Source organism: Camellia sinensis, chromosome 6, assembly GCF_055761805.1.
Source record: "Camellia sinensis isolate YWXY chromosome 6, ASM5576180v1, whole genome shotgun sequence".
In the NCBI taxonomy this organism is placed as follows: Eukaryota; Viridiplantae; Streptophyta; class Magnoliopsida; order Ericales; family Theaceae; genus Camellia; species Camellia sinensis.
The window spans coordinates 109,557,044-109,581,295 of NC_138966.1; the positions used below are offsets into that span (position 1 = coordinate 109,557,044).

The following is a 24,252-nucleotide window of genomic DNA, read 5'->3' on the forward strand; positions in this document are numbered from 1 at the left end:
CCACCTCATCGAGAGATCGAATTCTCTATTGATTTAGTGCTTGGCACGGCACCAATTTCCATGGCCCCGTATATATTTGCACCTGCTGAGTTGAGTGAGTTGAAGATTCAACTCTAGGAATTGTTAGATGAGGGTTTCATTCGCCGTAGTACTTCGCCTTGGGGAGCATCAGTTCTTTTTGCCAAAAAGAAAGATGGTGCGGTGTGACTTTGTATAGATTATCGAAAGTTGAACCGGTGCGATTTGTTTGATCAGTTAAAGGGATCTTGTTGCTTCTCTAAGAAAGACCTGAGATCGGGTTATTAGCAGTTGAGAATAAGGGAAGAGGATATCCCGAAGATGGCATTCCGTACGCAATATGGCCATTACGAGTTCCTAGTGATGCCCATTGGGCTAACCAATGCACCAGCTGTATTTATGGATTTGAGGAATCAAATCTTCCGTGAGTTCCTAGACCGTTTCATGGTCATCTTTGTGGACGACATCTTGATTTACTCACCCTCTGAGGAGGAGCACGGAAACACTTGCGAGTGATACTTGAGTTGCTTAGAGCCCACAAATTGTATGCTAAGTTTGGAAAATGTGAATTCTGGTTGAGAGAAGTTAAGTTTTTGGGCCATGCAGTATCCGGGGAAGGAGTGACTGTAGATTCATCTAAGATAGAGACAGTGCAAGATTAGGAACAACCTAAGAATGATTTTAAGATCCGTAGTTTCTTGGGATTGGCTGGGTATTACCGTCAGTTTGCGAAGGATTTCTCTAGATTAGCTTCATCATTAACTAAACTGATAAGGAAGGGAGTTAAGTTTGTGTGGAATGAGACTTGTGAGAAGTCTTTTCAAGAGCTTAAGGTTAGACTTACCATTACTCCAGTATTGATTATTTCGAAGAGGGATTTGGGCTATTCGGTGTATTGTGATGCTTCATGGGAAAGTTTGGATTGTGTATTGATGCAAGAGAGGAAGGTAATGGCCTATGGATTACAACAGTTGAAGACACATGAGAGAAACTACCCTACTCATGACCTAGAGTTAGCGGCAGTGATTTTTGCCTTGAAGATTTTGAGGCATTATCTGTATGGAGAGAAGTTTGAGGTGTTTTCCGATCATAAGAGTTTGAAATATTTGTTTACATAGAAACATTTGAATCTGAGGTAGAAGAGGTGGATGGAGTTCATAGAAAACTATTATTTTGAGTTACACTATCATCCGGGGAAGGACAATGTTGTGGCCGATACTTTGAGTAGGAAATCCATTAGTAGTATAGCTTGTATTGCCATCTGGGAGTGGGAGATGTTGGGTGCCATTATAGAGTTTGGCTTGCGTCTCAGCGAGTCTGTTGAGTCTGTAGTCTTGTTTTTAGTAGTTGCACACCCTACACTTGTGAACCGAGTGTTAGAAGCACAGAAAGATGACCTTCAAGTAGAATCCCTCCGGGAGAAGATTTCCAGTGTAACGCCCTCAAAATAACACATAAAATCCATCACTTTAGACATACATTGATACAAAAGAAATCAACCATTTCCATTCATCAGAGTAGTTTTTACAGCAATATTACATGTTAACATCAAAAGCAAATGCCCTACGGGCTTACAGTTTTCCAAGTCAACACTTGGTTACACAAAAAAAGAGTACTAACTCTATACAAAATAAGCCCTTGGCTTGATATACATGTAATACAAACAAAATAACCGAAAAGAGTCTTCAACTCCCATGACCATCCAAGCTATGTCCTTGGAGGTGGCATGCTACCTGTACCTGAAAATGATGTCCCACAAAGGGTGAGCCAACGCCCAGTAGAAATATGCTGAACACAGCATGAGCAATGACTAAGACATTAGCAATTGATAAATGTTCAATTTCCATAAATCAATTCATAACCCATTTCCATTTCATGACCACAGTGTTCATGTTTCATTTCATTTTTCATTTCTTATCAATTTCACAATTTACATCAACGGCTCAGAACCTGGCCAACCACTTATATGAGACAGTGACTCATATTAAACGTTTCCCATTTTACAATAGATAAACATACTAGTTGTATCAACATCTCAACAGATAAGCATACAAGCTGTATCCACATTTCAATAGATAAGCATATTAGTTATATCAACACTTCCAAAGATAAGCATATGAGCTGTATCAACACTTCCATAAATAAGCATATAAGCTATATCAACACGTCAACTGACAAGCATATGAGCTGTATCAGTGGAGTCCATCCCCTATTTCCTCCCAAACAACATCCGGTTTAGAGATCCATCCCCTATCTTCCCCTAAACCGTGGAGTACATCTCCTATCTCCTCCCACACACACAACGTACATACACAAAGGTCATATACACAATCAATCAATACATAACGTTAATGTATTCTATCAACCGTCATACTCTATGACACATCCAATTGATTAGTTTTAGTTTGCCTAATCATCATGCATTGCCTACAACAATTAAAGCTACCCTCCACCGGTAGCCCAAGTAATTATTTCTAAACAGATAATAAAAGCTCCAACAGATAAAAATATCAATGTTTTCAAAAGTGAGCGATTAATAAATCCAACTCCACCACTTCACAACATAATGAGCCAATTTCATTATTTCCAACTCAATTCCATAAGTCCACAATTTTCCCAAATTAATTATACCAATTAATTTATACAACAAATTAGGGTTTTCTACCCATTTCCCAATATTTACCCAATGGCCTATATATCAACAACCAACAACAATATCATTATTTTGAAACCCACAATACCCATTTTAGGATCAAAATAACAAAACCCTCTTTAAACATTTTGAAACCCTAGGTCCCAAAATTACCCAACTTCAACACTTTATCAAAACAACCAAAGATCTATGTCAAAGACCATAAGAGTGAGTAGGAATCCCTACCTCAAAAGTTGACACCCAACGAAGAAGATGAAGAAAACGGAAATGCTCCAAATCCCGAGATTCTTGGATCAAGAGATAGCCCTCGATGATCAACAACCTTTTTGTAAAGGCCAAAGGTGAGGAAACAACTCTTACTAGATCAATACTTAGAGAGAAGTTTGAGTTTTAGAGTGAGGTGCTCTCTAATGGCTTTTTCGGAAAAGTAAGAGAGAGAAAGAATGAGAAAAAGTGATTTAAAAATGCCCCACAGCTAACTGATATACGACATTCCCGCTCGAGCGGAAAACACACTGCTCGAGCGTCAATCACAAAATCTGGACATGCTCGAGCGCAAGAAGGCCCGCTCGAGCGCCAAGACACAAGAATAAAGTACATCTACTCGAGCGCGAAAACCAGTCCGCTCGAGCATAAATTTCCCCTTCCCAGAACTTACACCAAAAATGTACTACCCGCTCGAGCGCCAACAATCCTGCTCGAGCGCGACCCGCTCGAGCGCAAAAAACCTGCTCGAGTGTAGAAAACACACCTGCAGAAGTTTTGCAGGGACACGAAAAGCTGGAAGGGTGTAAACCCCACTCGAGCGCAAAATGACCCGCTCGAGCGAACCATTCAAAAACTGAGCAACAACAATGGGAGCCAAGGCTCTACCAACCTGTAACAACCAAGCCCAACACATCCTAAAACTCAAACAAATGGATTTAAAGGATATCAACAAGATAGATACAACTACCAACTCTATGGAACCGAGTCCGGAATACAACTGAACAGTAAAAGGGAAAATCGGGATCGCTATATCCAGTGGGAAGGTAGAAAGAGGCTTGAACGTGTGCTCCGACTCGAGTGTTAGATACCTTGACCGTCTCTTCGTGCCGGAGTCTTATCAAGAGGAAGTACTCCGAGAGTTTCACCATTTATGCCTTGCGGTGCATCCGGGAGGCACAAAGATGTATCACGACCTTTGTCGCCAATTTTGGTGGAAGGTAATAAAGAAGGATGTAGCTGTGTTTGTGTCTAAGTGTCTTACTTGTCAACAAGTGAAGGCCGAACGTCAGAGGCCAGCGGGTTTGTTACAACCCTTGCTTATAGCCGAGTGGAAGTGAGAGCATGTCACGATGGATTTTGTTGTGGGTCTTCCAAAGACTCAACGCGGTAGTGGTGCCATTTGGGTGGTAGTTGATCGATTGACTAAGTCGGTGCACTTTATTCCTATACGTGTGAGTGAGTCGGTAGATTATCTTGCCGACCTTTACATTACGGACATAGTGAGGTTGCACAGGGTCTTTGTGACAATTGTTTCAAATAGAGATCCGTGTTTTATGGCTCGGTTATAGCAGAGCCCACAGAGTTCCTTGGGCACGAGATTGACCTTTAGCACTGCGTATCATTCTCAAACTAACGGGCAGTCCGAGCATACCATTCAGATCCTTGAGGATATGCTTCGGGATTGTGTCCTCGATTTTAAGGGGTCGTGGGAGAGGCATTTTCCCTTAGTGGAGTTTGCCTATAATAACAATTTCTAATCGAGCATTGGCATGGCACTGTTTGAGGCCTTGTATGGCAAACCGTGTAGATCCCCTGTGTGTTGGGCCAAGGTGGGTGATGCACCTATGTTGGGTCCAGAGTTGGTCCGGGAAATGACTAAGAAAGTCGCACTTATCCGTTAAAGGTTGGTTATGGCTCAAAGTCGCCAGAAAAGTTATGTTGACCGTAGGAGAAGACCTTTGTCTTTTGAAGTGGGAGATCATGTATTCTTGAAGATATCACCTAGGAGAGGTTTGATGAGATTTGAAAAAAGTGGAAAGTTGTCCCCTCAATTCATTGAGCCTTTTGAGATCCTTGAGAAGATTGAAGAGGTAGCTTATCGTTTGGCCTTGCCGCCACAGCTTTCCGGGGTTCATGATGTGTTTCGTATTAGCATGCTTCGGAAGTATCAGCTGGATCCATCACACGTATTGGATGGGACTGACTTAGAGGTAGATGAGGATACCTCGTATAAGGAGAGACCGGTGAGAGTCTTGGATACCCGGGACCAAGTTTTGCAAGGCAAGACAATTCTCTTGGTTAAGGTATTGTGGAAACATTATGGAGTTGAGGAAACAACGTGGGAACGTGATTTATTTGTGGAAGCTTGAACATGTATTGTATTGTTGTTATGTTAACGAAATATGAAAACATTGTATATGTTTTGGAAATACAGAAACATTGTTTATGTTATTTATGTTTCGGAAATGTAAGTTTATTACAAACATTGTATATGTCTTGGAAATATGAATTATGCATTCAATATTGAGAATTTGTTTATCGTGTTGATGGGATTGGATGACCGGGGAATGGGTCATGATGATGAAATTGGTAGATGATCATTATTGTAATTGGTTTAAGCATAACTTTAAAACTTGATTTGAAATTTCGGGGACGAAATTCTTTAAAAGGGGGAGGTTATAGCGATTTTGGTTTTTGACCTGACCCATTTGATTTTCTGGACTCGGGTTTTATGGTTTCTGAATGTTGTTCTTGTCTTTCTCCCCTTATTCTTACTTGAGTTTGGCTATTGGGCTGTATCGAACATGTTTGGAACAAGTTGGTTGCTTGGTTTTCAAACCTTTTGTCGCCTAGGATTTTGCTCCTCCACTCGAGTGGCACTTCTTGCGCCTGAGCGAGCTTCGTGAACTCTCAATAATTTTGTAGATCAGTAGTTTTGCAGGTCTGTAAAATTACTGAGAGAGTGTATTCTACGCTCGAGCAGACCTTTCTGCGCTCGAGCGGGCTCAACTCGAGCGGCCTTTCTTGCGCTCGAGCGTTGGTCTGTTGTCTGCAAAATTACTAGAAGTGTGCATTCTGTGCTTGAGCGTCGTTTCTTGCGCTTGAGCGGAACAACTTATTATGTTTGACGCTCGAGCATCAACTCTTGCGTTCGAGCAGACTGTACGTATATCAGTTCACAACAGCACTTTTTTACATCACTTTTTCACATCTTTTTCACTCTAAACCTTAGATCGAGACCCTTTCTCTCTAAAACTCACTCTCTCCCTACATTTTCACCTAGATCCGTTGGTTTACCTACCCTAATGTCTTGGGGAAAAAGGTATAGAGCATCTCAAGAGCTCCATTTTGATTCGAATAGATCTTGATTTCGGCATCTTTGAAGTTTCTCCACTTCTTCCTTGGTCTTCTAAGCTTTGAGGTATGGACTTTCTACACTCTCTTGTGTTTTTTAACTTAGTTATTTGTTGTTGTGTAAATAAGGTTGGGATTCGAAGGATTTTAGACGAACCTAGGGTTTTGGTTTAAAACCAAACGAGGGTTTTCAAAGGAAGGTATTGAAAATGGTTATGGGTATAAATATAAGGATGTATTGTGTTGAATTTGTTGATTTTGACACATGGGTTGGATTTGGGAGAGAATGGAGTTTTGCCCTAAAATGTTTAAAATAATTGTTTTGTATAAATAATGAAATTGGTATTGGAAATCTGAAATTAAACGAATGTTTATATCAATGGTGGAGTTGGATGTGTATTATCCCTCACCTATGGAAATTTAGATAATTTATTTGTCATGGAGATTGTATATATGTTTAGAAATATCTATTTTGGGCTATCGTGGATGATAACTATGATTGTTGTAGAAATTGCATGAGGATTAGGTGAGTTGAAACAAATCTCTTATTGGTTGTCATTGAACATGATTGTGTTTTAATACATTGTATATGTATGATGTTTGGGAGAAGAAAGGGGATGTACTCCATGTTTGGGAGGAGAAAGGGGATGGACTCCAGTGAATTAAGTTGGTCTGTGTGTCCAGGGTGAAATCCGAAAAACCATTTGTATACATGGGTGTCGTTCCCACGAACAAAATTTCCATAAAATGGCAAATGAATATGTTTGTATGATAACCGTATTGATTTTAGACTCGATGAGTTATATCCTCAGTATTGGGTGATTGAAAGAAATGGATATGAACAATGAATTGAGATATAAAATTTGGCATACTATGATTGAAAAATCTAGAAATCCCCTAAATATTGATTTGTGATTATGTGTCAATTTTAAGTAATAAATAACAATCCTAATCAAACAATCAAAACAAATTGACACAATAATTTTACGTGGAAAAACCACAATTAGAGCACCTCCAATTATGATAAAAAACCACGAGCAAAAGCTACAAAACAATTTACTAAGAAGACAAAAGGAATTACACAAGTGTACTCTCAATTACCTAGCGAATCCACGCCCGAATTGAATCGACCCCTATATGCCTCTTCCACCACGGTCTTCACCTTGGAACTGTCTTGCCTAACGCTGAATCTACAGCGCCGATGTCGAATCACGACGATGAGCCACTCTGGAATCCACCAAAGCTTCAGACCCGAATTCCCTAGAATCCACCGAAGAAGAACACTCACTTTTGTATAGAATAAACAAACAATCCTTTAATGTATACTTCTTAAACCATGAGTTGAATACTCAATCAAACATCAAACATCAAAGAAAACTAGCAAAATAGCCCCAGAGGAAAACCCTAGAACCCTCAAAGAAGATCTGGAAGCCATAACCCTAAAATTTGATAAAACAACATATTTATAGAAAATTGATCCGCGATCTCCACTAGAGTGCAGGAATGGCCGCTCGAGCGGACCTCGCTTGAGCGCAGGAAAGTTCGCTCAAGCGTAAAATCCCAACTTTCAGTACTTTTGCAGACATGTCAAACTTCTAGAACTAAACATTCTTCGCTCGAGCGTATAATTGGCCGCTCAAGCGGACAAGCAACTTCGACTGCATAGTCAACAAAGTAGCAAACATGAAAGAATTAACTTCTAAAACATCCTCTGCATAGGCACAATTCAGGTTGAATTCGCATCTAAAACTCATAGCCTCACTGAAATAAAAGATCGAATACAATTACAACTGAAATGAGTTTTGTCAAATGGAATTGCCAAGAATAAAAACCTAACAATGATCTTGTAAATTATGAATGATTTTATTGCAGGCATTATATATGCACATTACACTTATATCTTTGTTAAGATTCATATATTGTGTTAAATTGTTTCTACTGGGCTTTGACTCGCCCTATTTGAGAAAAACCATTTTCAAGTACTGGTGATATGCCTCCGCTAAGGACTTAGCTTGGGATGATTGTGGAGCTGAAGGCTCACTTTTGTTTATTTTGTATTCACCTTTTGTACAAGCCTAGGGCTTTATTTGTACTGAGCTTATGTCTCATTTTGTTGTAACCAAGCACGGTCTTGGAAAGATGTAAGCCATTAGGGCATATGAATATCTGTTTAGCTTTCATTCTTTATTTACGTCTTGTAATACTGTAGATTTAGGATGAACGATTTATGAATGTGTATTGCATGTGTCACCTTTTGTATATTAACTCTGATTAATGAAAGCTTCTTATTGTATCTAGATCACTTGTACTAGTGCTTGCAGTTGGATTATTGTAATTATTTTGGGGGCGTCACAAAATTTTAGTGACGAAACCATTTTTTGATGAAATATCTTAATTATAAAACTACTATTGTTGTATTTTTAAGACAACATTGGACATTTTGTAATGAATTATTATTGTTTCGGAGCCAAAATTTTTATCTTAAAAATAAACCTTTTGGGGTGAGATTGTTTTATCTCTAAAAATGTATTTATTAGTGACACCTTTCAATTTTGTTGTAGAGGTAATTTTTTTAAAATAAATTCTATTTTGCCCTCCTTATGTTTAGGACTATTCAATTTTGTTGGTAGAGGTAATTTTTTTCAATTTTGTTGGTAGAGGTAATTCCTTTTAAAAGATATTGAAGTATGGGAAGTCTCTTTTGAAATTATTCATGACTGCTAGTCCTAGAGTATGACAATTCTAATAATAATCAGAAATAATCATCCAAATTTAATATGATTAAAAGTTATCACAAGTATTGGAAATCTCTATTGAAATTGTTCATGACTGCTAGTCCAGAGTAGGATAATTCCAATAATAATCAGAATTAATCATCCAAATTTAATATGATTAAAAGTTTTTTTTTTTTTTTTTTTTTTTGAGGACTAATGGAAGCATGATCACTAACTAAGCAAACATGTTAAAGCAGTAGCCAACTTATGGGCTGGTTTAAAAGTTATTATAAGTAGTGAATTCTATTACATTTAATATACTATTATCATATAGATTCCAAAATAGGTAAATTACTAATAAGTTTTACTTTTGAAACTTATTACTTGTTAAAGTTCAATTGATAAATTTATTAGTCTCTCTTGTTTTTATAAATAAATTTATACTGATAAATTTATCAGTCATGACTTGTATGTAAATAAGTCTAGTTAATAAGATTGATTGGTAAGTGCCCCCAAATAAATACATGAATAATAGTTAAGTAATGATATGCAAATAAAAAGTGATACAAAATGATGCTGATTACTTTTTATTTTAAAACAAAACATAGATAAAAATTAGTTTTATTTATCAAAATAACACTAATACATTATTCTTATGAATTTTTTTTTTTACATACTTTGTATATATGAAGAGAATTTTCCATGACAGTTATATACAAATAACTGCTTATAATAATAAATTTGTGTAATACCTTATTTGCAAATAGTAAGATTATGGTCCAGATCTCTGTTGTACAATAGACAAAATTTCTTAGATATCCTTTAATCTGGTGCTTAGATTATGATCCATCTCTTTCATATGCATCGATCTGGCATGATCTTATTGGTCATCAATTTGCCAAAATTGAACCCAGACTTTAGTGGAGGATCCAAACCAAAACTATTGAAAGGAATTGCAATCAGCTTGTTTGGTTTGAGTTTTTTTAATTTATTGTTTAGAAAATTAAAATTTTTTATTTTTTGTATTTTTTTTTTGTTTATGTTAAATTTTTTAATATTTTAAATAATATATTTTTTTAATTTTTACATACATTTAACATAAATATACACTTAAAAAGTATAATATTTATAAAATTATTTTTAAGAAATTCACTAAATATCAAAAATACAAAAAAAATAAAAATAAATAAATAAATAATAATAATAATAATAATAATACATTTTTTATATTCTTGTGTATTTATTAATTTTTTAAAATATTTTTTTACAAATATTTTACTTTTTAGATACATCTAAGAAAACTGCATTTAAAAAAAATTGATTTAAAAATAAAAAAAAATTATGAAAAATAATCTAGTGGATGATCCAAACCAAAACCATTGAAAGGAATTGCAATCAGCTTGTTTGGTTTGAGATTTTAAAATTTATTTTTCAGAAAATTAAAATTTTTTATTTTTTTATATTTTTTGTTTATACTGAATTTTTAAATATTTTAAATAATTTTTTTAATTTTTACACATACCTAACATAAATATATACTTAAAAAGTATAATATTTGTAAAATTATTTTTAAAAAATTTAACTAAATACCAAAAATACAAAAAAAAAATTAAATAAATAAAAATTCAGTATATTTTTCGTATTCTTGTGTATTTATTGATTTTTTAAAATATTTTTTTATAGATATTTTACTTTTTAGATACATTTAAAGAAAGTACATTTAAAAAAGTAAAAAAATTACTTTAAAAAAAACACAAAAAAAGAAAAAAATAAAAAATTCAATTTAGAAAATTAAAATCAAACACTGTGAATAGAATTTTTAAACCCAACTAATAATTATATCCTGATATTATTCTTATGTTGTATAATTTGTTACAAAAGTGATGGTCCAAAGACATGTCTTTCATATGCATCGATCTGGCATGATCTTAGCGGAGGATCCAAACCAAGACTATTGAAAGGAATTGCACTAGAATTTTCAAACCCAACTAATAATTTTCCAAGTTGTATTATCTATCTATAAATACCTCTCCATGCTCTTGCAGCTCTTCATCCCTCCATCCTATTACTGTCTTTCATAGCTTTCTATTCTATTCTATTAATAACAAACAAGCCTACAATGACATTCTTGCCCAATACACTTCCCAACCACTTTCTTTCTTTCCCACCCCTTTTACTCTGCCTCATCATCCTTGCATTGCCCACTTTTTTTAATTATGCTGCTTTTGCTTCGTCCTTAACTGGAAAACAAGGAATTGAAGCCACGGCTCTCTTGACTTGGAAAGCTAGCCTCCACAACCAAAGTCAAACTCTCCTGTCCTCGTGGGTTGGAACCAACCATTGCACTTGGCTTGGAATTCGTTGCAACAAGGCCGGTAGAGTTGCCCATATAGACCTTCAGAGTTGTGGTTTGAAAGGTACTCTTTCTAATCTTAATTTCTCATCCTTTCCTCATCTCCTTACCCTTGAACTTTTGAACAACTCACTTTACGGGACCGTCCCTCCCCATATTGGTAGCCTTTGGAGACTCACCAACCTTAGCTTGCCTCTCAACAATCTCTCTGGAACAATTCCGACCGAAATAGGCCAACTAACTAATCTAAGGATCTTGTACATGTATGGAAACCAAATCGGTGGCTCCATTCCTCAACAAATAGGATTGCTTAGCTCTCTCAATGAGCTTAGCTTGTCTACTAACAATATCACGGGTTCAATCCCTTCTTCAATTGGAAACTTGGTCAACTTAACCACTCTGTACCTTTATGACAACCAACTTTCCGGATCAATCCCTCAAGAAATTGGGATGCTGAGGTCTCTTGTTGAACTCGGACTCTCAACAAACAATCTCATTGGTTCAATCCCTACATCTATAGGGAACTTGGGCCACTTGACTACTCTGTACCTTTATGACAACCGACTTTCCGGATCAATCCCTCAAGATATTGGGATGCTGACGTCTCTCGTTAAACTCGCACTCTCAACAAACAATCTCACCGGTTCAATCCCTTCTTCAATTGGAAACTTGGTCAACTTAACCACTCTGTACCTTTATGACAACCAACTTTCCGGATCAATCCCTCAAGAAATTGGGATGCTGAGGTCTCTTGTTGAACTCAGACTCTCAACAAACAATCTCATTGGTTCAATCCCTACATCTATAGGGAACTTGGGCCACTTGACTACTCTGTACCTTTATGACAACCGACTTTCCGGATCAATCCCTCAAGATATTGGGATGCTGACGTCTCTCGTTAAACTCGCACTCTCAACAAACAATCTCACCGGTTCAATCCCTTCTTCAATTGGAAACTTGGTCAACTTAACCACTCTGTACCTTTATGACAACCAACTTTCCGGATCAATCCCTCAAGAAATTGGGATGCTGAGGTCTCTTGTTGAACTCAGACTCTCAACAAACAATCTCATTAGTTCAATCCCTACATCTATAGGGAACTTGGGCCACTTGACTACTCTGTACCTTTATGACAACCGACTTTCCGGATCAATCCCTCAAGATATTGGGATGGTGACGTCTCTCGTTAAACTCGCACTCTCAACAAACAATCTCACCGGTTCAATCCCTTCTTCAATTGGAAACTTGGTCAACTTAACCACTCTGTACCTTTATGACAACCAACTTTCCGGATCAATCCCTCAAGAAATTGGGATGCTGAGGTCTCTTGTTGAACTCGGACTCTCAACAAACAATCTCATTGGTTCAATCCCTACATCTATAGGGAACTTGGGCCACTTGACTACTCTGTACCTTTATGACAACCGACTTTCCGGATCAATCCCTCAAGATATTGGGATGCTGACGTCTCTCGTTAAACTCGCACTCTCAACAAACAATCTCACCGGTTCAATCCCTGCATCTATAGGGAACTTGACAAAGTTGACGGATTTAGACTTAACTCTAAATCTATTATCAGGCTCCATTCCTTCAGAGATAGGAAATTTAAAACAACTTGGTCATTTGCTATTCAGTTATAACCAACTCACTGGCTCTATTCCTCCAAGATTGAACAATCTTACACATTTGAAATGGTTTCAGATAGGATACAACAAGCTCATTGGTCATTTACCAGAAAACCTATGCTTTAGTGGATTACTTACACATTTATTTGCAACTGACAACAGTCTCACGGGTCCCATCCCCAAAAGCTTGAGAAATTGCTCTAGCTTGTACAGAGTTAGGCTTGAGGGAAACCAATTTTCGGGAAATATATCAGAAGATTTTGGCATATACCCAAGCTTGGATTACATTGATTTGAGTCATAACAATTTTTACGGTGAGCTATCTAAAAACTGGGGAAAATGCCAGAATTTAACTAGCCTCAAAATGTCTAACAATAAAATTTCTGGTAAGATACCATCTGAATCAGTAGGGGCAACTCAGCTATCCATTCTTGATCTCTCTTCAAATCATCTAGTTGGCCAGATCCCATTGAAATTGGGAAGGTTGGTTTCACTATTCAACCTTAAGCTGGATGATAACTATCTATTAGGCAATATTCCTCTAGAATTAAGTAAGTTGCCCAATTTAGAGATCCTTAACTTGGCAGCAAATAATCTAAGTGGCTCAATCCCTACAGCACTAGGAGAGTGCAAGAAACTTTGGAACTTGAATTTGAGCAATAATAGATTTGGGGAAAGCATTCCTGCTGAAATAGGTCGTATCCATAACCTTCAAATTATTGATCTTGGTCATAATTTGCTAATAGGTAAGATACCACAGCAGATTGGAGAATTGCTAAGGTTAGAAACATTGAATCTCTCCCACAATGAACTCTCTGGTTTCGTTCCATCATTGTTTGATAATATGTTAGGTTTGACATCGATAGACATATCTTTCAATCAATTGGATGGTCCTATTCCTAACATCAAAGCCTTCCGAGAGGCTCCATTTGAGGCACTTAGAGGCAATAAAGGTTTATGTGGTAATGCTACTGGTTTGAAAACTTGTCCAGCAAAAATGAACAATGGGGAGAGTAACAAACTTGTGTTACTAATTGTTCTTCTTTTAGGATTTCTATTTCTTTCAATAATGGTTGTCGGAATAGTACTCTTGGTTTTTTGTAAAAAATATAAGAACACGAAAAATGAGCCAAGACGAGTAAATGACGAAAAATTGTTTGCAATTTGGAGCTATGACGGAAAAATGGTGTATGAAAGCATCATTGAAGCAACTGAAAACTTTAGTACCAAATATTGTGTTGGGGAGGGAGGATGTGGTACTGTTTACAAAGCTAATCTCACAACTGATGAAGTAGTTGCTGTGAAGAAACTTCACATATCATCTGATGGTGATTTGGCTAATCTGAAAGGCTATACGAGTGAGATCAGTACATTAACAAAGATTCGCCATCGCAATATTGTAGAACTTTATGGCTATTGTTCACACCAAAGGCACTCATTTTTGGTATATGAGTTCTTGGAAGGGGGAAGCTTGGGAAAGATATTGAGCACAGAGGCTCATGTATTATACTTTGATTGGATTAAGAGAGTGAATGTTGTCAAAGATGTGGCAAATGCTTTGTCTTATATGCACCACGACTGTTCTCCAGCAATCATCCATCGAGACATATCAAGCAAGAATGTTTTGCTGGATTTAGAGTCCGTGGCTCACATATCCGATTTCGGCACAGCTAGATTTTTGAAGCCTGACTCATCCAATTGGACATCATTTGCTGGGACCTTTGGGTACACTGCTCCTGGTATGTAATGTTCATTTTATTTTATCAATCATTGCATATTAAGAGATTTCTAATCTTGGATGTTATTTCACCCGAATTGAAAGGACCATTGAACTTCTAATTGTTATTTTGATATGGAGCATGAGCATGAGCATGTTTCTTGTCTTTTTTTAATTACTATTTTCTTCTCTTGGTTATTTGTTTCATTTGGTAGAACTTGCTTATACAATGGAAGTGAATGAGAGGTGCGATGTTTATAGTTTTGGGGTTCTCACATTGGAAGTGATTATGGGGAAACATCCGGGTGATCTAATCTACTTTCTGTCATCATCGTCATCCTCTTCCTCATCCACATCAACTGCACATGGGACATTATTGAAGGATGTGTTGGATCAACGTCTCGCAGCACCTGAGAATCAAGCGGCAGAGCAAGTATTTGTGGTTGCAAAACTAGCATTTGCATGTTTGCAAGCCAATCCACTATCTCGGCCAACCATGAGACAAGTTGCCATGAAGCTATCAGATGATCGAAGGTCACGTCTGCAAAATGAATTCCACATGATCACATTGGGACAACTGATTTCAACTGCTCAACCTCTTGAGTATTTGCCTTCTGTCCTTGGACTATATGTTGTTCTTGTTTTCCATTTTCTTCTTAGATTGTTCAATTTCAACCCCCTTTTCTAGTCTATTTTTCTGCTCTTTTATTCTAATTAGCATTTTACAAAACTTTTTAATGGCTAATTTAAAACCATCTTAAATCTTCATGTTGGTGTATTTAGTGGGTTGTTTTCATTGGATTTTTGCAAGCTTTTTAAATGAATAGTTTCAATAAAAAATTTCTACTTATTTATCTTGAATTTATTTGACATGTGAGTTGCTCATATTTTTTATACATTTATAAGCTCTAAATTCCACATTAGCTTTTCTACTCTTATTCTGTATTTCGAATTTGCTTGCTCCGTTTCTTACAAAGTGTGGTTGTACTATGCAGGCAACTGGCACCCTTAGCCATCCAGTCTAATTGAAAGCCTTTTGAGGTAACTTGAGATCAAAATAGATAAATTTGTATGTGACATTTTTATTTTTTAATATTTTTTGTGATTTTGTGATGAAAATTTACTAAGTAAATCTTCATATTCAAGTTTTGCTAACAATTTTTTTTTTTAATTGATAATATGACTAATTTACTATTATTATAAAATATTTTTGAAACTGTCGTCATCTAGTGATTTTAATTTTTAAAATTAAATAAAAAATCAACAATTTCTTCCAAAATTAGAAATTATTCAAACATGACTTGAATTGAAGAAAGCAAGCTAGACAGAGGGGGTCGGTTTGGTTTGGCGCGACTTTTTTAAACTTTTGAACTTTCATTTTTTTAGATCTACTGTTTTTTGTATCAGTAAAAGTGAAGACAATTGTGTTTTTTTAAAACCTAGCTATAAAAAAAAAATTAAAAGCGTCTTTTCTAATGAACTTTTTTTTTTTTTGGATCAGGGCCTTCTTTTGTATATATATAAAGGATAAATTACACTATCCTCCCTTGAGATTTTAAAAAAATACATTAGTTCTATACTTTTGACATAATTATATTAATTTCTTTTTTAGCATTTTTTTTTTATGGGATTCTTTTAGTATGGTTAAAATGACTAAAACTAATACCAATAGTGAGTAGATACTGAAATAAATAAATATAAATATATATTTTAGTAGAAAAGAGATAATAACATTATTTTTTTAATTATTTATACAACTAACGAATTACTGGTAAGAAGAGGCCTAAGTGTTATGTAAATCAAAGCCTTAGGAACGTTAGTGTAATTATGTCGAAAGTGTGAAACTAAACGTATAATCTTCAAATCTCAAGATAGGTGAGTATAATTTACCAAAAACAAATGTAAGAATTATATGAAATTTTAATCATAACCTATAGATTTTCAAAAAAATGTGGGTCTTCTTGGATTTGTTTTTCCATGTGAACCAGCATGGCCTTATTTTTTGGGGGAAAAAATGTTATAGTTATATAGGACCTTAATATATGGGATAATTACTAAGAAGTCATATTAATTGGATTTATTTACTCATAAATCTTAAGTGATTTTTTTTTTAATACGTATTTGCCTCTTAGTTTAATAATGAGAAAATTTTGAAACTTTATACATATATATTTTGTGTTTGTGAAATGATTATTTAATACTCGTGATGATACTAATAAATTTATTAAAGTGATAAATGTATAGGACATTTTGACTTTTGTTTATAAGTTTTGCTTATATTAGTTTATTTGTGTTGGTTTGCATTAAAATATGATGTGAGAGGGGTGTAACTTGTTAAATTGTATTTTTTTAATAAATATTTTTACAATAATAAATTTGAATAGAATCTATCCCTTAATGTATAGGCTTTCAAAAAATTAGGACCATAAAAAATTAAGGCTTATAGAAAGGGTTTTATTGGCTTTATGGTTAAGCCACCCATGTTTCCATGTTTAATTTTAATTTTTTTCTTTCTTCATGCTGTTTCCATTTCTTTCACAAGGTCATCTACTCATATTAATGATTTCATGCTGTTTGGAAGGATTAAAGGCCACCAAGATCAAGACCAAGAGCTAATGAGTTAGAAGAAGCATTGGCTGGTGCACATATATCTCTTAGGACTGATGTGTGGCTGACTGCCTGGAACTGCATAGTGCTATTGCAGCTTTTATGTAAAGGCTTAGAGTTGTTCCCTGTTTTGTCATTTGGTTGTTTTAGTTCATTTCTTGTTTCCCACCAACTCGCAGTGATGTGCTTGCAAATTATTATGTCTGCTTTTCAGTGTCAACTTAATTGGGATCGGTCTTGCTACGATGCAGTCTCGCACTTTCCTTTTTTTCACTTTTTTGATGTTTTATTTGTTTATATGTTGGTCTTCATCAATAAAATTTTCTCTTTTGTTGATAATTTTTAAATAAATAAATAAATAAAAAAAGACAGTGACTTTGTGATGGCATTGTAATGTAGGTATTTTATTTACTTTTTTCCAAGTTTTTCATTTTTCTGGCATAAATCTTTTCTTCAAATCTATAATCAATACATAACTAGAGTTCCAATCACACAAGAAAAAGAATGGAAAATAGGACGCCTAAAGTCTTGGTATTGGACAAACGAAAGTGTTTCACTAAGATTTCTTGCCTTTTATACATGGCAAAGGCAAATCATTGGTCCTCCACAATTATTTATATGATTTAGAAAAAAATTATTTTTGCTTCTGCCTCAAATTCATGTAATGTTTTCACTTGATACTTTATCCGTTAAAATAACGAGATTCAATACTTTTTGTTAGATTTTTCAAAAATAACTTGACAAATATCAAATGAAGAATAATGTAGAGTAATGCTCCAAAACTATAAAATTGGAGGTGAGGGTGAGGATTTGGGAAAATCGTTGTCTGATCCTGGCAAAATTGGACCAATTTCGATGAAATTTGGGGACTTTGATCGCAATACAGAGATGGATATTGGTGATAATGCAAATTCTCCTGAAAGGTCAGAGCTTTTGGGGGAAGACAAAGGTTGAGATGGCGAGGCCGGTGGAGATGTGGCTTCGAGTGGTGAAGAAAGTGTTGCCATAGGATCAGTGAAGCCAAGTGAGGAAGAGAAGAGGGTTGTTGTGTGGTGGAAGGTTCCATTTGAGTTCTTGAAATATTTTGCTTGCAGGGCTAACCCAGGATGGACAATCTCGGTGGCCGCAGCAGTTATGGGTTTTGTAATCTTGGGACGAAGGTTGTATAAGATGAAGCAGAAGAGCCAAAGCTTGCAGCTGAAGGTCACCATGGATGATAAGGTCAGTTATTGTGTGGCATTTAGGTTCTGTTGGATAGTTGTGGATTTTCAAATCAATGTATTGTAATTTGTAGATCAAATAGATAATATAAAAAAAAATGGAATAAGATAAGTTGACACTTTTGTAGGTTTATAGCTAGAAAGAGAATCTTTGAACGTGATTTCAAATAACTAGTTTTAGATAGTTGTTTTAAATCCATCATGTTCACGTTATTTATTTTAATCTTGAAATTCATAAGTAAACTATTGTATCTAAATTGAGTTATTGTCTTTGAATGATTAAGGTCAAATCCTTGATTTAAAATCTACATCTATTCAAACTGACTGTTAATTTCATCTAGTTAATTTAGTTTCCAACTGCTATTTTTCTTATTTCAAGTTATTGATATATCACAAAATGAGTACCATTTAACTCTTGACATTGTATTTTGTAGAGTATTTTCACCTTAATTGCTATTTTTGGTTGATGGCTTAACCTTGAAAAACGAAAAAGAATCAAATTTCTAAATTTTGAATATTTTATAAATAGGCTATGGAAAAGAAAATATTGCTAACTTAGCATCACGCAAGTATATGGCTTACTTCAATTTTCATTTTTGAACCAACTCATAGCACAAGACTCTTTTTTATTTGGTCTGATAATTTTTTTAATAAAAAGATTTTGCTTTTTGTTCTTTCCCTGTTGGTTTTTTAATAACTAAATCAAATGGTAGGTTATGTGTTGTAATCTATTGGTTACTTGCAGTTTACAATTGGGGAACTTTCAGTTTACCCCATAAACCATTTGGAAATAACCACTTAATGCCTTGTGGTTTTTAGACTGAAATGACCTGTCACAATTTCTTTCCAAATTAACAGGAAGTGCATTACATGCACCAGTGTTGAGAGTAAATAAACCATTTGTTAAAACAAAAATTCCCGTGTAACAAAAAATCTACTTTTTTCTTCTCTCTCTCTACTGTTTATATCTCCTAAGATGTTCTATCTTACAAAATGCCACATTCCCCAAGTTGTTCTATTTTAACCTGATTGCACAAATAGAGCATGCTATACAAAATAAGCTTATTATAATTGGTTTTGTTTTGGATCTTTGGATGAATAATTAGTCTTCTCTGCCTGCTGGAATATTGTAATACTGTTTAATATTGTATGCCTTTTTTCTCTTCCCCCCCCCCCCCCCCCCCCGCGGGGGGTGTTTTTTTACTCATTCATCTTTGGAACATAGCATTATTTAAGGCCCCCGTCTTTAAATTATTTATTGAGTGATTATATCATTTTTTTTCCCCTAGAGGGGTAGTAACTATATGCCTTCATGCTAAGAAATCATTATTAAGATATCTTTGGCACCCTCATCTTTGATAAAAATCATAAAGGGTATCTTCTCTCCATTTTTAGTGTAAAGAAAGCTGAGTGTTTACTAGGCATTTCAAGCTTGCATGGTAGTGTGGGAATTGCACTTGATGTTGTCTAGATCAAGGTTTTTTTAAATAGCTGCTCACCTACTTGGAAGAAGTAGGCACATGTTGGCTACTTGGCCTCAGTATATTGACAAGATGACTAGACTTTGAATGTTGGTTTTCCTTTTTGATGCTAATATTTCTTTTTAGAATTGAAACATTGCAAGGAAAAAAAAAAGGAGAAAATGTCATGTTACATCGATGTACCCCATCAGAATTAATAGTGAATGGAGGTAGTAGGCTTGGGATAAATGTAATCCTCATTGGGAGATCTTTTCTTTATTGATTCTTTTACATTATCAACTAGGATTGGACCACATATAAGTCTCGTGGTGTTAAGAAAACAAGGTCCCTCTTTTCATCTATTCTTTGCTTGCAGCAGTTTAAGTAGTCTTCAAGGGAAGGGGGCAAGACCTGATGCATAATTGGTGCCTAACATTTTTTTATTTATTTAAATTTTTTGATTGATTATCTGCAGAAGGTATCTCAGTTCATGAGCCACGCTGCATGTCTTAATGAAGCTTTCTCAGTAGTGAAACGGGTCCCAGTCATACGACCAACTCTGCCTGAAGTTGGGGTGACTGCATGGCCTGTGATGAGTTTGAGATGAGATTCAGGTTGTTAAATAGAGCGAGAATGCAGTATGTTCATGAGGTATGTGTACCATGATTATATGTGTGGTTTTTATATCATTACTTGTATAATCATGAGGTATGTGTACCATGATTATATATGTGATTTTTATATTGTTACTTGTGTAATCCATGCGTTCAGGTTTTCTTTATGTATTATGAACCTGCAAAATCACTAATGCTGTGTTTGGTTGGAGTTTTTGAGGTGGGATTTGGAAAAGGAATGAGAAATGTAATCCTATTTATGTTTGGTTATAATAAAAAATATATGGGAAAAGAAAGGGGATGAGAAATAAATAAAGAAATAGGATACCTTTTAGGACATCAATTCTATTTTATAACCAACACAACCAAACATAGTTGGGATTTGGAATTCTATTAATTCTTTCTCCTTTTCCTTTCATTTCCATTTCCCTTTCCATTTCCCTTCCCAAATCCCCCAACCAAACACAGCGTAAGAGACTTCTGTATCAATTTACCGTGTGTGCAAACTTAAAAGTTGGTTTCTTTCAGTGTCCCTGATATTTCTGTTCACTTGACTAATCCTGTCTAGTATTTTTTGTGCTATTTGAACACTCCGAAAGTGAATTTTATACAAATTTGCTACAACTTGCTTTGAGAGCATGTATGTTAAAATAACACGGGGCATATTATACTTTGCTCTCCTCATGTTTGGTCATTTTTCATTTTAGCTCTTATAGTTTTTTCCTCCATTTTGGATCTTTATTTTTGAAGTTTTTTCCAAAAGCTAACTTTTGTATAAACATATTTAATAATGTATAATTCACATTTCTAATATAAATCTAAACTTCAGACAATTAATGTAGTATTTTCTGTCTAATTTGAACGGAAGTTAGTTTTAGAAGTAAATTGTGAAAAATTTCAAATCAGCAATGCTACAGGCCCCCACTGGGGATGACCCCCAGTGCCACGTGTCGGCCTGGGGTTGGCTGAAAACTCAAAAAAAAAAAAAAAAAAAAACTGTTTTTTTTTTGGACCAATGGGAGGTGACCCCCAGTACCCCCGCTGGGGGTCCAAAGCTTTATTCATTTCAAATATGGAAGGTTCAAGTGAGAAAATGATCAAAATTAAAATGGGCCAAGTGTAATGTATCAAAAAATTATACACAAAAATTAAGTGAATGTAATGAAATATTATAGTTACCATTTATTCACACAGTTATCAGTAGTGCAGTGGTTAATTCCGTATTTTCAACAGTTCTTTAAAAATTGGGAATTGCATCACAGTGGATTGACCCAAAAATATTCATAAAAAGGGGTGAGGTGTAACTATTTCTATGAATTCTTTGCAACAAAAAAAAGTTGCATCCATCATGTTTTTAAATCATTTTTCATCTTTCACCATGATTGTAATTTTTCCTTAAAAATAAGCCTATTTTTCATTTAAAACGGGTGTGCTGATTTATTCAGACCAAAAGTTGGACAATCAATCAAAGTGTTTTTTTATATAAGGAAAAGAAAAGAAAAGCTACTGCTCTGGAAATACAAAAGCATAAAAAAGATGTATATAACTTAAATGTTGATTAAATCAAAGTTTACTATTCTCCTTTCATTCTTCTCCAACCTCACACTCTGAATGGAAGGATTTGGTGAGAAAAAGCTTTAAAAAAATAAAAAAATAAAAAAAGAGAGAGAGAGAGAGAGAGAGAGGAAAGAAATAAACAAAGAATATGATTTGATTTCTTATAATTTTTGTGGATGATTAAAGAAGTGAAAGAAAGAGAAACGCTGAAAAAGAGAGTTTACTGAAAATTGAGAAGTTTTGTTTCTCACCAATTTTTTGTGTGATTTGAGGAAAAATCAAAATTATTTTTTACAAAAAAAAATTATGATACTAAAATTACCCCTCTAAATACAAAAACAAATAAAATGAAAATATCTTGCTTTATTCATTAATCATTCAAATAAGAAAACAAAAAATTACAACCATTTTTCTCCCAAGTGAGGAAATATATTATAATTTTATTTGTTTTCTCATCTCATGATACAAACAAAACGTATTAACCTTGGTTAGTCTCCTACTAACTATGCTTATGCTTTGCAGGGTGACAAGAGAGAACCACATAAACAATCATTTCCAGAAAACGCACTTGCCAGAAATTGCCTTAGGCAACTTCCCAAACACCAAATTTCTTGACAAATCCAAATCCTTCAAAGTATTGGGAAATTTCACACTTTCCATGGCGAACCGTATCCGATTACCCGAGGCCCGAAAACCCACCAAATAATTGGTTTGGTTCGGTTCAGTAACCCAAACGGGCTACCCGATATTTCATTGTCGGAAAAGATCAATGTAGTCATAAAAATAGGTCTCCACTGGCTTCCAATCATCAAGCTCGATCTTGATCCCACATCTTGCGAGCTTGAGAGAGTATATTATAGTAGATGAAGTGACCCATTTAGGAATTTCACTCAGATGAAACCCATTATATGATAAATCTAGAGATTCAATACCTTTCACACTCATTTCTGGAAATGGGTCGACGAGAAAATTGTGAGAAAGATCGAGATTGAATATTTTGGTGAGATTCCCAAAAGATTTTGGTACTGTCCCAGAAAATCGATTCCATGAAAGATCCAAAGTGTCGAGTGCGTGAAAGCTTCCGAGAAAATCTGGGATTTGTCCTGTGAAATAGTTGTGGCCGAGCTCTAGATATATAAGTTTCGGTGCTAGAGCTGAGATTGTTGAAGGAATCTTCCCGGAAAATTTGTTGTGGGAAAGTAAAAGTGAACGGAGCTCCGTCAAGGTCGAGAAAATGTCCGGTCCGGTACCGGTGAGTTGGTTCCGGTCCAAACTCAGTGGGGTTAGCTTATTGAGTTCCTGAATACCGGCCAGTACGGTACCGGTGAGAAGATTTCCGCCGAATTTGAGTTGACCCAGCTGAGTCAATTTGGAAATCGAACTCGGGATTGGACCCGAAAACCGATTGCTAGCAAAACTCAGCGCGACGAGTCGGGTCAAGTCCCCGATGTTGACTGGTATTTGACCCGAGATGTTACTGTTTTCAATGTAGACGTGCAATGTTTAGTAGAGAGAATAGTAGATTTGGAAAAGGACCCGAAAGTTTTGGAGATTTTGGAGTTAAATTCCACCCACGTAGTGGAGTTTGGAGAGAGACGGGGAGATTGTACCCGACAAGGAGGTGTTGGATTGGTCGGGCTGACCCACTAGGGTTAGGATTGTGACCCGGTGGTTGTTACCACCGCATGATATGCCGAACTATTTGCAGCAATCGGTTCCGGGTTTCCACGAGTTAAGGTTGCCGGACGGGTCGGCTGTTATACCCGATTTGAAAGCCAATAAGCCTGTCTCGTCGTCCACGTGGCATGTTGCCGTGGTGACTGTGAAGCACTGGAGGGTGACGAAAGAGAGGAGAACGAGGTGAAGGTGAAGGTGAAGGTGAAGGTGAGAAGAGAAAGAAAGCATATTATGGCTTTGAAAGAGTGGAATTAGAAATGGGGGCATTTCCCAAAATAAGTCAAATTTACAATTCAATTCCCAAACTATGTTTAGTTTTGAAAGATTTCCCAGAATAAGCTAAATCGTGGTTGTGAACCACGATTTCAACATATATCCGCCTGAAATCGGAGAAGTCTTAAAAGCATGGTTACAAAACGCGATTTTGATTAATAAATCGCGGTTACAAAACGCGCTTTTAATTAATTTTTTTTCCTTCTGAACTCGCTGTTACAAACCACGATTTCATCCAAAAATATTTTTGTTTTGAATTCGCTGTTAAAAACCACGCTTTTATGAGAAAAAATTTTTGTTCTGAACTCGCTGTTTGTAACCACGATTTTGTCAAAAAAAATTTGTTCTAAAATCACTTTTCTAAACCACGTTTTTTAGGAAAGTCTTTTTTTTCATTAAGTGAAATCGTGGTTCACAACCAT

General features: G+C 35.5%; 1 protein-coding gene and 1 pseudogene across 1 annotated transcript in view; one reads left to right on the forward strand and one right to left on the reverse strand.

Annotated features, from left to right (window-relative positions):
- The first annotated feature begins 11,150 nt into the window (after window positions 1–11,150).
- The window catches only part of LOC145789102 (uncharacterized), a 249,534-nt gene continuing 236,432 nt past the window's right edge, over window positions 11,151–24,252 (forward strand). Inside the window, exons 1-4 of the mRNA XM_082874431.1 lie at window positions 11,151–14,444; window positions 14,638–15,025; window positions 15,418–15,463; window positions 17,004–18,250. Of these exons, the coding sequence (XP_082730557.1) occupies window positions 11,342–14,444; window positions 14,638–15,025; window positions 15,418–15,451 (3,525 nt within the window). The 5' untranslated portion in view covers window positions 11,151–11,341 and the 3' untranslated portion in view covers window positions 15,452–15,463; window positions 17,004–18,250. The remainder of the gene's footprint in view (window positions 14,445–14,637; window positions 15,026–15,417; window positions 15,464–17,003; window positions 18,251–24,252) is intronic.
- On the reverse strand, window positions 22,325–23,824 carry LOC145793493 (uncharacterized; annotated as a pseudogene).